Raw genomic sequence first — 13,690 nt, forward strand, 5'->3', positions numbered from 1 at the left:
GTGGTACTCAGAGGTAGACTGCCTTTGTACACGGAGGTGCCATCGAGCCATCAAGGCTAATAGCTCCCGACAGATTCAACTTCCTCCAGGGGTTTGCTTAAGCCAGCTACGGGAACTGGCAATTGCTACAGCTCATCACAGTTCATTTCCGAAGTACCTTTTATGCGCAGTGGCGAGGTGCGTCGGAAAAAGAGGATCCCCAATTGCCGACCGTATTGCTCGCAGGTGGCGTTTCCAGCCCTATGGCTAGGGATGGAGGAGAGATTTGATTCAGTTTGCATTTAAAATCAAATTTATCAAATCTGCATGTTCCAAAACAACAGAACGACAACACAGCCATCCTTCAAAATCCATACTTATCTGAATTTTGCAGTGCAGTTCTCCAGTCAAGTATTTTTTTTTACAAAATGCATATATTAGGGGGAAATGAACATAAAAATGATGACTAATTAAATTTATATCCTGCCCTTTCTCCCAGAGTGGCAAACGAACGACAAAACACTAAAAACATCTATAAAAGATATTTAAAACATCTTAAAGACAAAAAAAAAAGCTTTGAAAAAAATATTTTCCAAAAAACCCTTTTAAAACAGTTCCAACATGGATGCGGGCTGGGATGAGGTCTCTACTTAAAAGGCTTGTTAAAAAAAGTTCTTCAGCAGGAACCGGAAAGATACGGTAACATACAAAAATGCATTCTGTTGGGAGAAATTGCTTGCAAAAAGTTGCATGCAAAATTGTATCGATTAGGAGAAATTCACACTAAAATGGTGAAGAGTTTTCATGAGGATTTTTTTTTTAATTGCAAATTGCTGCAGAACCCTGCAGAATGTAATTTAAGACTGGAAAAATGACAAAAGGGGAAATGAAACGGACAGATCCTTGTATCCATACAGATGGCCCCCAAGTGGAAGGGCAACCAGGCCGTGTTATGCACTTCTCGTCTGGGTCAACAGCAGCGACATTAAGCAGAGCTTTGGTGGATCAGACCCACAGGGCGCTTCCCCCCCACTGTGAACAGAGGAAGCTGCCTTTAGAGCACTGAGTCAGCCTGGCAGTGGTGGTTAGTGGTGTTGGATGTTGTATCTGGCGCAAGCAGATGCCCAGGATGCAGAACAGTATAGTGACAGGCTAGATGCCAGTTGAAGCAATGAACCAGACAAGTAATAAGTCTTAAGAGTCACTTTACTGACAATAGAATATATCACAAGCTCTCTCTCTGTACAAACTCCTCGGCCCCCACACCGACTGGCCAGATCTGCTAAGTCTTATAGATAAGGCCAGCTGGTTGACTTGGATATTTGTCCTTGAGATCTGCACGGACTCTGTGCTTCTTGGCCTTGTAACTCTGCTGTGGAAAAATACATTCAGGTACTCTTTCTTTGCCAACACCCCCCACCTATTTTTCCATAGCATAAACCTTTATCATTTACATTACATCTTTCATGTTTCTTCTAACTTTTGTTATCACAATTACAGTTACATTTCTTGCAGTCACTTCAATTACATTTCTCCACATGATACATTTCTTTTCTTCAGTTTACATCAGCATCATTTGTAATACAGTTACTCCATTGCAATCTCAGCATCATTTGCATTATATTTCTTTCAGCAATTATTTTTCATGATTCCCATCATCCCACTTTTTCCAGTTACTGAAGTCTATATGCTTAATGGAATTTATTTTAAATCTAACAGGTGGAATACCTTTGGTTGTTCTCTCTGATCTGCGTGGTTGTATTTCTGCCTTAGTGTCTGTGTCTGTGTCAGGCGATTCCTCAGTTTCTCTCTCAGAGCTAGAACTTGATTCACTACTGCTGCCTGTTTCTTCTTGTTTTATTGGTACTGTATCTGCCTGTTCTTGTTCATTACTAACTTCAGTGTTTCCCAACTCCACATATGTTTTCTCTTCCCAATCCTGCTCTATTGCTTGCACGCTTCTGCTTAACACCACAGACCTTTGTTTTGGCATCCAAATTCTGTAATACGTGTTTTCAAATCCCAGCATGTACCCTTTGTCTGCTCTCCTTTGCAGCTTCCCTGTCCTTTTATTTTTGGGAACATGTACCCAGCATTCTGCTCCAAACCTAATCAAATGTTTTAATCTGGGTTTTCTGTCATACAATTTCTGATAAGGAGACATTCCAGTGGCCTTATGGAATATTCTGTTTTGAATGTAAGCTGAATACAGAACACACTCTCCCCAGAAACCTTGTGTTAAAGAGGAGTCACATAGCATTGATCTTATTGAGTCCTGAAGCAACCTGTTCCAGCGTTCAGCTAACCCGTTCTGATTAGGACTATAAGGGGCTGTTAACTCCTGTTTTATTCCTCTTTTATCCAAGTGTTCAGTAAAAGAGTGTCCTAAGAACTCTCCTCCTTGATCTGATCTTATTCTCTGTATTTTGACACCAAACTGCACTTCAATTTTTGTAATAAATCTTTTCAGTTTCTCTGCAGCTTCACTTTTAGCTTTTAGTAAATAAACAGTGCAGAATTTTGAAAAATCATCAACTATTGTCAGGAAATATCTTGCACCCCCCTGAGTAGGTTGAAATGGCCCCACTAAGTCCACGTGTATTAATTGATAAGGTGCATTTGTACTGGGCATGGCTTCTTTGTTCTTTGCAGCCACAACTGCCCTAGTTTGTTTACACACGTGGCAGTCTACATATTTTTCACAGTTTCTCAATGTCACATCATTACTGTTCTCTGTTGTTTTCACCACATTTTCATATCCTATATGGCCTAGTTTTCTGTGCCATAAATGAACACAATTATTATGGGGTTTCTTATTAGCACACGAGTACATGATTTGTTTGTTTCACGTGTAAGAAGAACAATGAGTTCCTCACTATTCCTTTCATGAATATTTTTCCTCCTCTCATTACATGCACTGAACCCCTTTTGAACATTACATTGAACCCCATTTCATTGAGTTTCGACACAGCCATAATGTTGCATTCAATATCAGGAACAAACAGCACATCAGTCATAATGGCATTGAAACCTGCTAATTTCACTGTTCCCCTACTTTTGATCTGTTTCTTAGATCCATCAGCCATTATTACATGATCCTCTATGTCACAAAATGTATGAAACATGGATTTATCTTTGATTATACTATTTGTTGCCCCACTGTCAATTGCCCATAAATCTTTACAGTTATTTCCCTGCTCATTGTTAATACATTGCTTATTCTTACTAGCATAGATCACCTGTACACATGGTTTTCTTCCTCTTTCTCTTCTTCTTGCTTCACAATTCCTTTGAAGATGTTGCTTGGAACCACAAAAATAACATGCCTTTTGTCCATACAGTCTCTCTTGCGCTGCTTTGTTGTTCTGCTTTTCCACGTGTTTAGACTCAGTCCTTTCTTGCTTTGCCATTTCTTGCCTTCTTTGAAATTCTTGTAAAAGTTTTCCTTCTATGTAATCCATATTGAGATTTGCATCGTCCATTGCTTCCAAAGAGCTCACCAGACTATCATAACATGAATCTAGTGAAGATAATGTGATATACACTTTTTGCGTTTGAGAATGTTCAATTTCACGTTCTGACAACTCAGTAAACAGTCTGTTTATCTCCAACAAATGCTCTGACATGGTTGTATCTCCAGATAAGCGCATCTGATACAATCTTCTGGCAAGATATATTTTAGAACTGGCAGTCTTTTTCACATGAATATTTCTTAAAGTTTCCCAGGTTTCCTTAGCCGTTGTTGCATCACGCACGTGCAGTAATTGAGAATCATCAATAGCAAGAACAATTAACGCCTTTGCCCTCTCATCCAGCCTTCTCCAATCTGCTGGAATAGGCACCCCGGCGGGTGGGTCTTCTGCGATAGCTTTCCACAGGTCTTCTTTCACTAGAAAAGCCTGCATTCTCTGTTTCCAAGTGCCATAATTTTTCCCTGTCAGCCTTTCCAAGGGAATCCCGGCTGATAATGTAACAGACATACTTTCACTTTTCACAGTTCACCGCCTTTGTAATTAGAGCTTCTCACCTCTGTCCTTCAGTCCCACGGCTCTCTCACAGCTTTCAGCTCAGCTTTCGGTTTCTCCGTCTCTCTGCTGTTTTACTCGCTGGTCTGCAGTTCTGGCTTTTCTCCGGACATCCATCTGCGCATCGAAACCATCCTCTGCTACCACTTGTTGAAAGTTGTATCTGGCGCAAGCAGATGCCCAGGATGCAGAACAGTATAGTGACAGGCTAGATGCCAGTTGAAGCAATGAGCCAGACAAGTAATAAGTTTTAAGAGTCACTTTACTGACAATAGAATATATCACAAGCTCTCTCTCTGTACAAACTCCTCGACCCCCACACCGACTGGCCAGATCTGCTAAGTCTTATAGATAAGGCCAGCTGGTTGCCTTGGATACTTGTCCTTGAGATCTGCACGGACTCTGTGCTTCTTGGCCTTGTAACTCTGCTGTGGAAAAATACATTCAGGCACCCTTTCTTTGCCAACAAGTGACTCCAGGTTAGTGGGGCAGCACCTTGGACATCTCCTTAAAAGTATGGACTAAAACCCGGAGCGGACTCCACTGCCCCACTGACGTGGAGCTGCCAGCTGCCAGCATTGACCACACGGACCGGCAGTGGCCCCTCCAGGGTTTCACGCAGGGAGTCTTTCTTCCATCCCTATGTGGAGATGCCATTGGAGACGGAATCTGGGACCTCCTGCATGGAAGGCAGGTGATCTGCCACTGAGCTATGGTCCTTCCCTTAAAAACTAAGCAAATTCCCAGTCCTCATGGTTCTGAAGAAAGGACTGATTTAAATAGGGATATAGGAAGCTGCCTCATACCAAGTCCGGCCATTAGCCCATCTGGCTCAGAACTGCATGAATGAACTGGCAACGGCTCTCTTGGGTTTCCCAGCCCTACCCAGAGATGCCATTGGGGATTGAACTTGGGACTTTCCGCCTGAAAAGCAGGTGCCCTACCACTGAGTGATGGCCAGCCCAGTCAATTCTGAGAAGCCCACCAGCAAGGGCAACACCCCTCCTTCATGGTTTGCCCCTCAGGAACTGGAATCCAAAGGTACACTGCTTTTGACCATGGAGGCTCAGGGGATGCTGTAGTGCAAAGCCTGCCCCAAGCAGGGGTTGGACTAGATGGCCTCCAAGATCCCTTCCGACTCTACAGTTCTAAACTTCTAAAGCTGTTGGAGGCAGCATATGTCAAATTTGCTACTCCATCAATAGGAAGTCCATGAGCCAAGACCAACAGAGGGAGAGAGAATAAACCCAGCCATACATTTTCATATGCACCATCATTTAATTAAATTAAAAAGCAACCTAAAACATTTCTGTTGTACACTTTGAAAAGAAAGATAGCTCTAAAGTTTTTTTATCTTAAAATTAAATGTTTTAAAAATAGATATTTACACAAAAACAACAAAAATCCATTTAAAGATATCAAATAGATTTTTCAAAACAATGATAATAATATGGGGTTTTGTTCTCTAGAAGACAAAGGCTACACAATAACAGAGAAGATCAGATGGAAGATAGTGCAAAGCAGGCTTGCAAAGTTAGGGTGAGGTGAGATGGTCGCTATTTTCAGGTGGGATCCAAATCCAGGTTGTGCAATTCTTGTTGATTGATTGATTGATTACATTTCTATCCCAGCACTCCTCCAAGGAGCTCAAGGGGGTGTGCATGGCCCCCTCCCCCCATTTTGTCTTCACAACAACCCTGTGAGGTAGGGCTAGGCTGAGCGACAGTGACTGGCCTCCAAGGTCACATCTAGTGACCTTCCAGCTTCCCCAAAAGATTGGATTTTTCTCCTTTTTGCAATAAAGCAAGCAGAGGGAAAAATGCACTGGAAAGTTTGAGATGACACTTGCAACGTCATCTAACCTCCATGAAAACAAATAAAAATGGAGGCTCAATAAATAGCCAACGTCATCTAACCTCCTTGAAATCCCTTGGAATCAGGTGGTTACAAGACGGGATGATTTGCTTCCAAATTACATTCAATATCATCTCCTGCCTCCCTTGCTTCTACCAAGTATAAAAAGGTAGTTTTATTACATTAAGTTTCTCCCCAGTTATGTCAAAGGAGTTGTGCAAAGGGCTATTTCTTGCGCTCGCTCTCTCCACGCACAAAAATATGCATAGAAACTTGCTCATTCCAAAAATAAGATGATGTTACCTAACATTTGTTATTAACACAGCTTTTTAAAAAAAAAACTCAGAGAGGTGTGTGGGAGAGGAGGAAAATACCAACTGAGACCTACTCAGAGTAGACCCACTGAAATGTATGAACCAACGCGAGTTGTGTCTATTAACTTCAACAGGTCTACTCTGAGCAGGAACATTGGACACTGCCCCAAGGGTCCCACAGCAACTGGAGAGCCACAGGTTCCCACAAACCCTGTTCTAAGATAAAGCACCCCATCCCCTCTCAGACAGAAGGGAACGTGTTGGAGCTGTCATCACACACAAAAAAGTGAGAAGTGGCTTTATTTTATTTTTGCTTTCTGACCTCCTGCTTAATCCATCTGCAGATTCAACCCACTGTTTAAAACCCACGTGATGCATTGACTAAGATTCCTTTAGTTGACAGACAGCCTGAAGAAAAAGATACAAGAAAGGTCGCGTTCCCATCACTGAGTCGTAACTGTCCCCGGAGGGGGAGACAGATCATTCTCTGCAAACAATGATTCCCAGAATTCTTTGGAAAAAGCCAAGAAATGTGAAACTGGTGTATCATAGAATCATAGAATAGTAGAGTTGGAAGGGGCCTATAAGGCCATCAAGTCCAACCCCCTGCTCAATGCAGGAATCCAGATCAATATAAGTGGGTGTGGACTTCATGGCTGTTTAGGACGGAGAAAGGGTACCGGGGTTGGTTAAGCAAGAACTGAAGTTCTGCAGAAAAAGAAAAACTATAGAAAAATACAACCGCTTAATTCAGCTCAAGTCCTACAGCTGCCTCCCTGCTTCCTGGGCTACCCCACCCCAATGCCTTCCCCATTGCCATCCTACAAACAGCATGCCCCTTTCTGTGCTTAAACCACACAGGTGGTTTCTCCTGAGCCAGCTCATCCTTCTCACAGAAGCTGCGTGGCTGGTCAATATTCTACCGATCGTCAGCTGCGTGTCTGGGCAGCTTAAGCACGGAACGGTCGTGACGACAGACTTTATGAGACGATTCACACGAGGAAAGCCCACGGGCTTCTCTGCTGCGATGGGAAACGGCTAAAGACTCTTGGATAAAAGCTACTGGGCAGTATTTGCGTTTGGTATCTGTGTGCAAATCTTTTGTTTTTTTTAAAAAAAACTTTTTAAAGGAAAGCAAACGCAGCAAGATTTGGGTTGGGGAGGTTTTTTCTTTTTTGGTAAGTTGCTGGTTGTTTGAATCTAGTCTGAGAAGTCAGTCTCTGCGTGTGTTTTGAAACACGCACAGTAAAAGAAAAAGACAGAGACTCCTTATCAAATACAAAAGCATACAGACATTGAAAAATAGAGATCTATCTTATAGAACCACATATATCACATATATAACAATATAGATAATATATTATTTCTTAGAAACTTAGTTTCAAGGGAAAAAAAAACTGAATAGCTTAGTGGAGTCTCATGCCATTAGACAGCACAATGAGGTATTCTTGGCTACCCAAGTCGGCCATCTTGGCCATGGTGTTACAATGAGGGCAGCTAATGGGACTTGCCCCTCCAATGAGAACGCACCATATTAGGAGCGCTGTTTGTCCACAAGACCCTCCCTTGATTAACACTTTGACTTTGAGGGTGGTGAACCTCCATATGCTTCCCAAAGTGCTACATAAACATCGCTTAGCCCTCAATCGCTAAGGTCCCCGTGAGACGTGGGTTCAGTGTGGGCCCGCCCGCTCCGCATTTCTCCAGGGCCGAAGTGGCGGGGTCAACGTTGCATACCAAAGCTGGTGTCAGAAGTGGGGATCTTTTGAAGACAAAAAAACCCAGGCATTCTCTTCCGCTTGCCCCGGTTCCATGCGGGAACACATGGACGGGGGGATTTTGGTCTCGACGATCATATCCCACCCCTGCCCGGTCTGGCGTCAGTTGGAGAGGGGAAAGCTAGAGAAGGCAGGGAGAGTGGCAAGAGATCCCTGGGAGGTCCTCGCCTCGCTGGGAGCAGGGATTACTCTCCTGCTGTTCCCTGGAGTGGATCACAGTCTGAGCTGAACAGCTCCTTGTATAGAGGTGGGAAGACAGCATGGACAATGATGGGGTACATCTCGCGGAAGGAGCGCAGCTTCTCCACATGTTGACAGCAGAGGCTTCGCAGCTTCCCTTTAGGGGGTAACTGTTGGACATGAGAAAAAGAGAGATTTTATATAGATCATTCTATCTACCTACCTATTGGTGTAATTGTTCATTATATTGAACATTGTTATCTTTAAAACACCTAACAACAATGGATTTTGTGAGCCCTTATGGTTAGTAAGAGGGGAGGCAGACGCAGCCCCTGCAGACGTCACAACTGGGCAAATGCCAGGGCCCCACACACTACGGACAGAACGATCTGTTAATTTCAGTTTTCTCACTTTCACATTTTTCTGTTCTTCTACATTCATTTCTCCACATTTCTGTAGCAATTTGAGAGCGGTTTTTTTTTTAATCCTCATGAAAATTCTTTGGCATTTTAGTGCAGATTTCTCCTAATAAATACATTTTTGTATACAGTTTTCACTAAGGTACACATTTTTTTGCAAGCAGTTTACCCTAATATAATGCATTTTGTATGTTATCTTCACTCATATCTTCATTTCATGCACACTTCCCCTTAATATATGCATTTTTGTAAACCTTGCTTGGTTGGAGAACTGCGCTGCAAAATTTGCATAAGTGCAAATTCTGAAGGATGGCTGCATTTCAGTTCTCCTATTGTTTCGGAAAGTGCAAATTTTGACAGATTCCGCTTGAACAGTTTTGTATGCAGTTTTTGACTCATACACATTTCTGCAAGAGATTTCTCATCATATAACGCATTTTGCCTGTTATTTCCACTCATATAGTATTAACAACATTTCTTACCTGCCCTTCACCCAAAGGTCCCAGGGCGGGTTACAACAATCTAAATCAGACAAATACATGGCTATCAATGGCTACTAGCCATCACGGCTAGCTTCTACCTCCACCACTGGAGGGAGTATGCCTCTGAACAATATCAATCACTGGGAATCACAAGTGATTACGTTTAGAACTTGCTTGAGGGCATCTGCTTGGCCACTGTGAGATTAGAGCGCTGGACTAGACAATCCTCCTTTGGCCCAATCCCAGCAGGTTAAAAACTTCAACTTATATACCTGAGTAGCACTAGCTTGAAGTGAGGTGTACAAAGAGGACGAAGGCTCGATTCTATCGACCTAGCACGATGTTGTCGTTTTACCAGGAAGAGCCAATCGGGAAGCTGCACCTTGCCAGCCAACCACAGAGGCTGATGTTGCACCCCTGCATTTCCCTTCTGTGCCTCTAGAGGGCTCTTGTAGAGGGCACACAATTCCAGGCAGCTTTCCTAAGTGCTCCCGGTTCAAACCTTTCTGTCCCCGACAGACACCCACCTTGGCCAGAATGCCTTCCCGGTGGTTCTTCCGTAACATGTGCTTGAAAGCCAGTTCCAGGTTGCTCTGGAGATGCTCGACTTTGCTCTTTTCCTGCAACCAGGGACGGCCTGCAAGGGAGGAGAAAGAACTGAAAGAAGTCCCTTGCGGTTTTGCCACCGGCGGCTAGAAAGCTTGGCCAGCTCAGAATCAGCCACTTGCCTGAGCCTAATAATTTATTGCCTTGCAACTAACCCAAGCAATGCCCCCTTTCTGAGCCTATAAATCTACTGACACTTGAAAACAAATATTGCCACGAAGGGTGGGGAAACTCAGGCCTGGAAGGCTGAATGTGGCCCTCCAGCCCTCACTACCTGGCCCTCGAAATTCCCCCAGGCCACACCATCACCATCCATTCACTGGGCCCTCTTCCGCCATATCTGTGCTAGGAATAGGATCCATAGTTCGGTGCCAGTTCAATTTTCACTCCGTGGAATTTCCTTCTGGACCGCCTCATTGGGGGTCAATGTTCACTACTTGCTATAAATACCAACTCATTCCTCCCCCGCAAAAACATCAATATTAATGTTTTTTTTAAAAAAATCATTATTTCATGGATTTTTAAAAAACACTGATGTTTTAAATGAACTATTAATACTAATATCGATATTTTGAGGGAAATATTAATAATAATATAAATAGTTTGAGGAGAATATCAATATTAATATTTTTGAGGCAAATTTTTAAAGAATTCAGCGTCAGCCATGGAAAAGCACTAAGAAAAAAACCTGATCCGCAGGACAAAAAAAAGTGAATAAATAGGAAATCCGGTGTCAGATACAAATTTTTGCAAAATTTGAGCAAATCCCTAATCTGCACCATCCATTCAATGCACTATGATGCCACCTGAAACAGTCATGGCTTGTCCCAAAGGCTCCTGGGAACTGTTGTTTGTGACGGGTGCCCGCCGCTAAACCCCATAACTGCTACTCCTGCCAGCACTCTCTTTAAAACATAACTCAGTATCAACAAGCAACCTTGCAGAGGGCTCTTACTTGAGTTAATCAGCACCAGCGCCGTGAAAAGAGCGATTTCGTTCTCGGAGAAGTGGAACGAACAGAGACTGTGAGCAAAGTCGAAGATGGAGGTGATCAGCTCGTTGCATCCTGGAAGGGGAAGGCAGGGGAAACCCAAATCAGCAGCAGCAGCAACAACAAAAGCCACCCTCCCCTTTTGGCCTGCAGGGCCTTTTTTTTGCAAAGCTGCCCTCCCGACATGAAAATCTGAAGTGCCTGCTGGATTAAGGCCAGTGGCCGATCTAGTCCAACATCCTGCTCTCACAGAGGCCTCAATAGGAAGCCTGCAAGCACCTGCCCCACACCTGATAAAGATGGGACAGGCAAGGATGTGGCAAAGTGGGGCGCGAAGCCCTGTGCTTTTGCAAGCACCACCAATACCCTGAGGCTCATCCCGCAGCGGCTAACTGGATTTTGCAGACTCGACTGAGGACAAGACGGCCTGTTGGCCAGCTGGTTACATGTGTAACAGCTTGGATGTTGCCTCCAAGCCTGCAGGGGCAGACATCTTGTGCACCTACTCAAACCGTGGCCTATTCAATCCTGGCAACACACACCCTGACAGATCTCCCTTTTCACAGTTTGACCATAGCTCAGTGGTGGATCACTTGCTTTGCATGCACAAGGTCCCAGGTTCAACCCCCAACAGCATCTCCAGGTAGGGCTGGGAGAGACTCCTGGTTTGGAACCTTGGGGAGCCCCTGCCTGCCAGTGTAGGCAATGCTGAGCTAGATGGCACGACAGTCTGAGTTAACATGAGGGAACTTCCTATGCGCCTAACCATCCTTGGGACCAGTCGCAGGGGGGGTTAGGGCTATTACCCCAAGATGACAGGTGTTCCCATACCAAGGGATTTGAAGAGCTCTGGGCCAGCGTATTTGCCCTCAAAAAATACAGTCCGGTTCTCGGAATTGAAGGCACGGCACATCCTTACCAAAACCACTTCCATGGCACCTGGGTGGAAAAAAATAATGTAAAATAAAAACAAAGGTTTAAAAGGAACAACGACCCTAAACAGGAAGATATAGACAAATACTGTTCTTTCAAAACTGCCAACACCATCTCGTCTAACATCCTGCTCTCGTGGCGGCCGCTTTAGAATGAAGTCCAAACATGGCCCCTGTTCTCAGGTGGCCAAGTTGGGTGCCCATTTCCGGGGACAGTGGGGAGGCAGTGGCCGCTCCTGCACATCATTCTCAGGGCTCTAGAGAATTGGGAAGAGCGTTGCCACCCCCCAAAACAAGCGGCATCTAAGAATGGACTAATGGGCTTGCTTTTCTGTTTTTCGCTTCAGCCTTCAATTCGGTTTCCCCATTTCTGCATCTGTGCATTTCTCTTCAGGCAGGGGTTCCCAAACAGCGGTCCACGAGCTTTTGCTAGGTGGTCTGCAGCATGTCCACATGAAATATTCATATTGATATTTATACAGCCTCTAGCAGGGCATATTACAATCGCTACAACATGCAGAAAAATCATTAAGAGGTCTGCCAAATCCACCAGCAATTTCTAAGTGATCCGTGGGGGAAAAACAAGTTTAGGAACCTCTGTCCTAGTATACAGTAATATCTCAGTTAATGAATCTTTCAGGAAGGAAGCTCCTTTTAAGGAAGGCTTTTTCCTCCCAAAGGTGAAACTGACCAGCTTTGCTTTGCTATGGGTAAACTTTCAAGCCTGTGACTTTGCTTTAAAGTGAAATTGACCAGCACGTAACTTTGCTTTGCTAGCATGAAACTGACAAGCCGGTGGTGTGTGCTTTATATTAAAGAGATCTCTTGCTTTCTTCCAGGCTGGGGAGGGAAGGATCCGATATGATTCAGAGGAGGAGAAGGAGGGGAGAGGAAAGGTGGGTGTGTGGAAAGGGTGCCGGGTGGACATCCTTTAAAATCCCTGCCAACTGTCTATGAGCAGGTGTAGGAACCTATCCCTATTCTGTCCATGTTATTCCTACCTCTGGTACCAAAGCTTCTGTGAAAGAAGTAACGCCCAGGAATGCATCTACTTCGTTAACTGAGGTATTACCCTACGCAGTTTTGTAGGCAAGTTTGTCTAATGTGCATATTTTTGCAAGCAATTTTATAATACGCTACGGCCGTTAAAGTTGGTACAAAGAGCAGCAGCCCGAATGATCATGAGAACCGGCCCGCGGGCTCGCACTACACCTCTTCTTTTTCAATTACATTGGCTTCCCATCGGTCTTCGACATCAGTTTAAAATTTTGGTTTTAACCTTTAAAACCTTGCATGGTTTAGCGCCGTCATACTTGTCAGATCGCATTACGGAATATAAACCTTATCGGCCTGTACGATCTATAAATGACCATACTCTCACTGTTCCATCAACCTTCTCTGTTTGCCAAATGGCTACCAGAAAGAAAGCTTTTTCAATTGTAGCCCCTACTTTATGGAATAATTTACCACCTGAGATACGGTCCTCTTCTTCTCTCATTGACTTCCGACGCCAGACCAAAACATTTTTATTTCAGCAAGCTTTTAATACTTAATTGGTGCTGATACAGTTGTTTTTAGGGATAATACTATTATATGAATTGGTTTTTTTGTTTTATGTTGTTAGCAATTTGGGATGTTTATTGTACGCCGCTCTGAATTCCGAAATTCGGAACTAGAGTGGGATATAAAATTTTTAAATAAATAAATAAATAAATAAATAAAACATAAAGACTTGTTGTATATTAATGCTGTATTTTAAATTGGCGTGACCCACCCTGAGACCTTAGGATGAAGGGCAGGTAATAAATCAAAATATTATCAATAAAAATAATATTTCACTAATATTCCCATTGTTATACACACTTTCTCTTAACATACACACTGCTGTACACTTTTTGGGGGGGGCGTGTGTGTTGGAGAACTGCACTGCAAAATTCAGAGAATTGTGAATTTCGAAGGACAGCTGCTTTGCTGTATGTCTTATTCTGTATTCCTCAAAACTCATCTCGACTGGGAAGACTCGGTCTTGGATCAGGCATGTGGAACCTTGGCCTTCCAGAGATTGCTGAACTGCAACTCCCATCATCCTTGGCCATGCTTGCTGGGGCTGATGGGAATTTAATTCAGCAA

At 43.7% G+C, this 13,690-nt stretch overlaps 1 protein-coding gene across 5 annotated transcripts in view; it reads right to left on the reverse strand.

Annotated features, from left to right (window-relative positions):
• Window positions 1–1,167: 1,167 nt before the first annotated feature.
• The window catches only part of RORC (RAR related orphan receptor C), an 80,639-nt gene continuing 68,116 nt past the window's right edge, over window positions 1,168–13,690 (reverse strand). For all 5 annotated transcript variants that reach the window (XM_061606054.1, XM_061606052.1, XM_061606051.1 and 2 more), the window contains 4 exons: window positions 11,460–11,567; window positions 10,593–10,703; window positions 9,559–9,668; window positions 1,168–8,300 (listed from right to left, as the gene is read on the reverse strand). In XM_061606054.1, the coding sequence (XP_061462038.1) occupies window positions 8,136–8,300; window positions 9,559–9,668; window positions 10,593–10,703; window positions 11,460–11,567 (494 nt within the window). In that variant the 3' untranslated portion in view covers window positions 1,168–8,135. The remainder of the gene's footprint in view (window positions 8,301–9,558; window positions 9,669–10,592; window positions 10,704–11,459; window positions 11,568–13,690) is intronic.

The sequence above is a fragment of the Rhineura floridana genome, chromosome 22, assembly GCF_030035675.1.
Source record: "Rhineura floridana isolate rRhiFlo1 chromosome 22, rRhiFlo1.hap2, whole genome shotgun sequence".
NCBI classification, from domain to species: domain Eukaryota; kingdom Metazoa; phylum Chordata; class Lepidosauria; order Squamata; family Rhineuridae; genus Rhineura; species Rhineura floridana.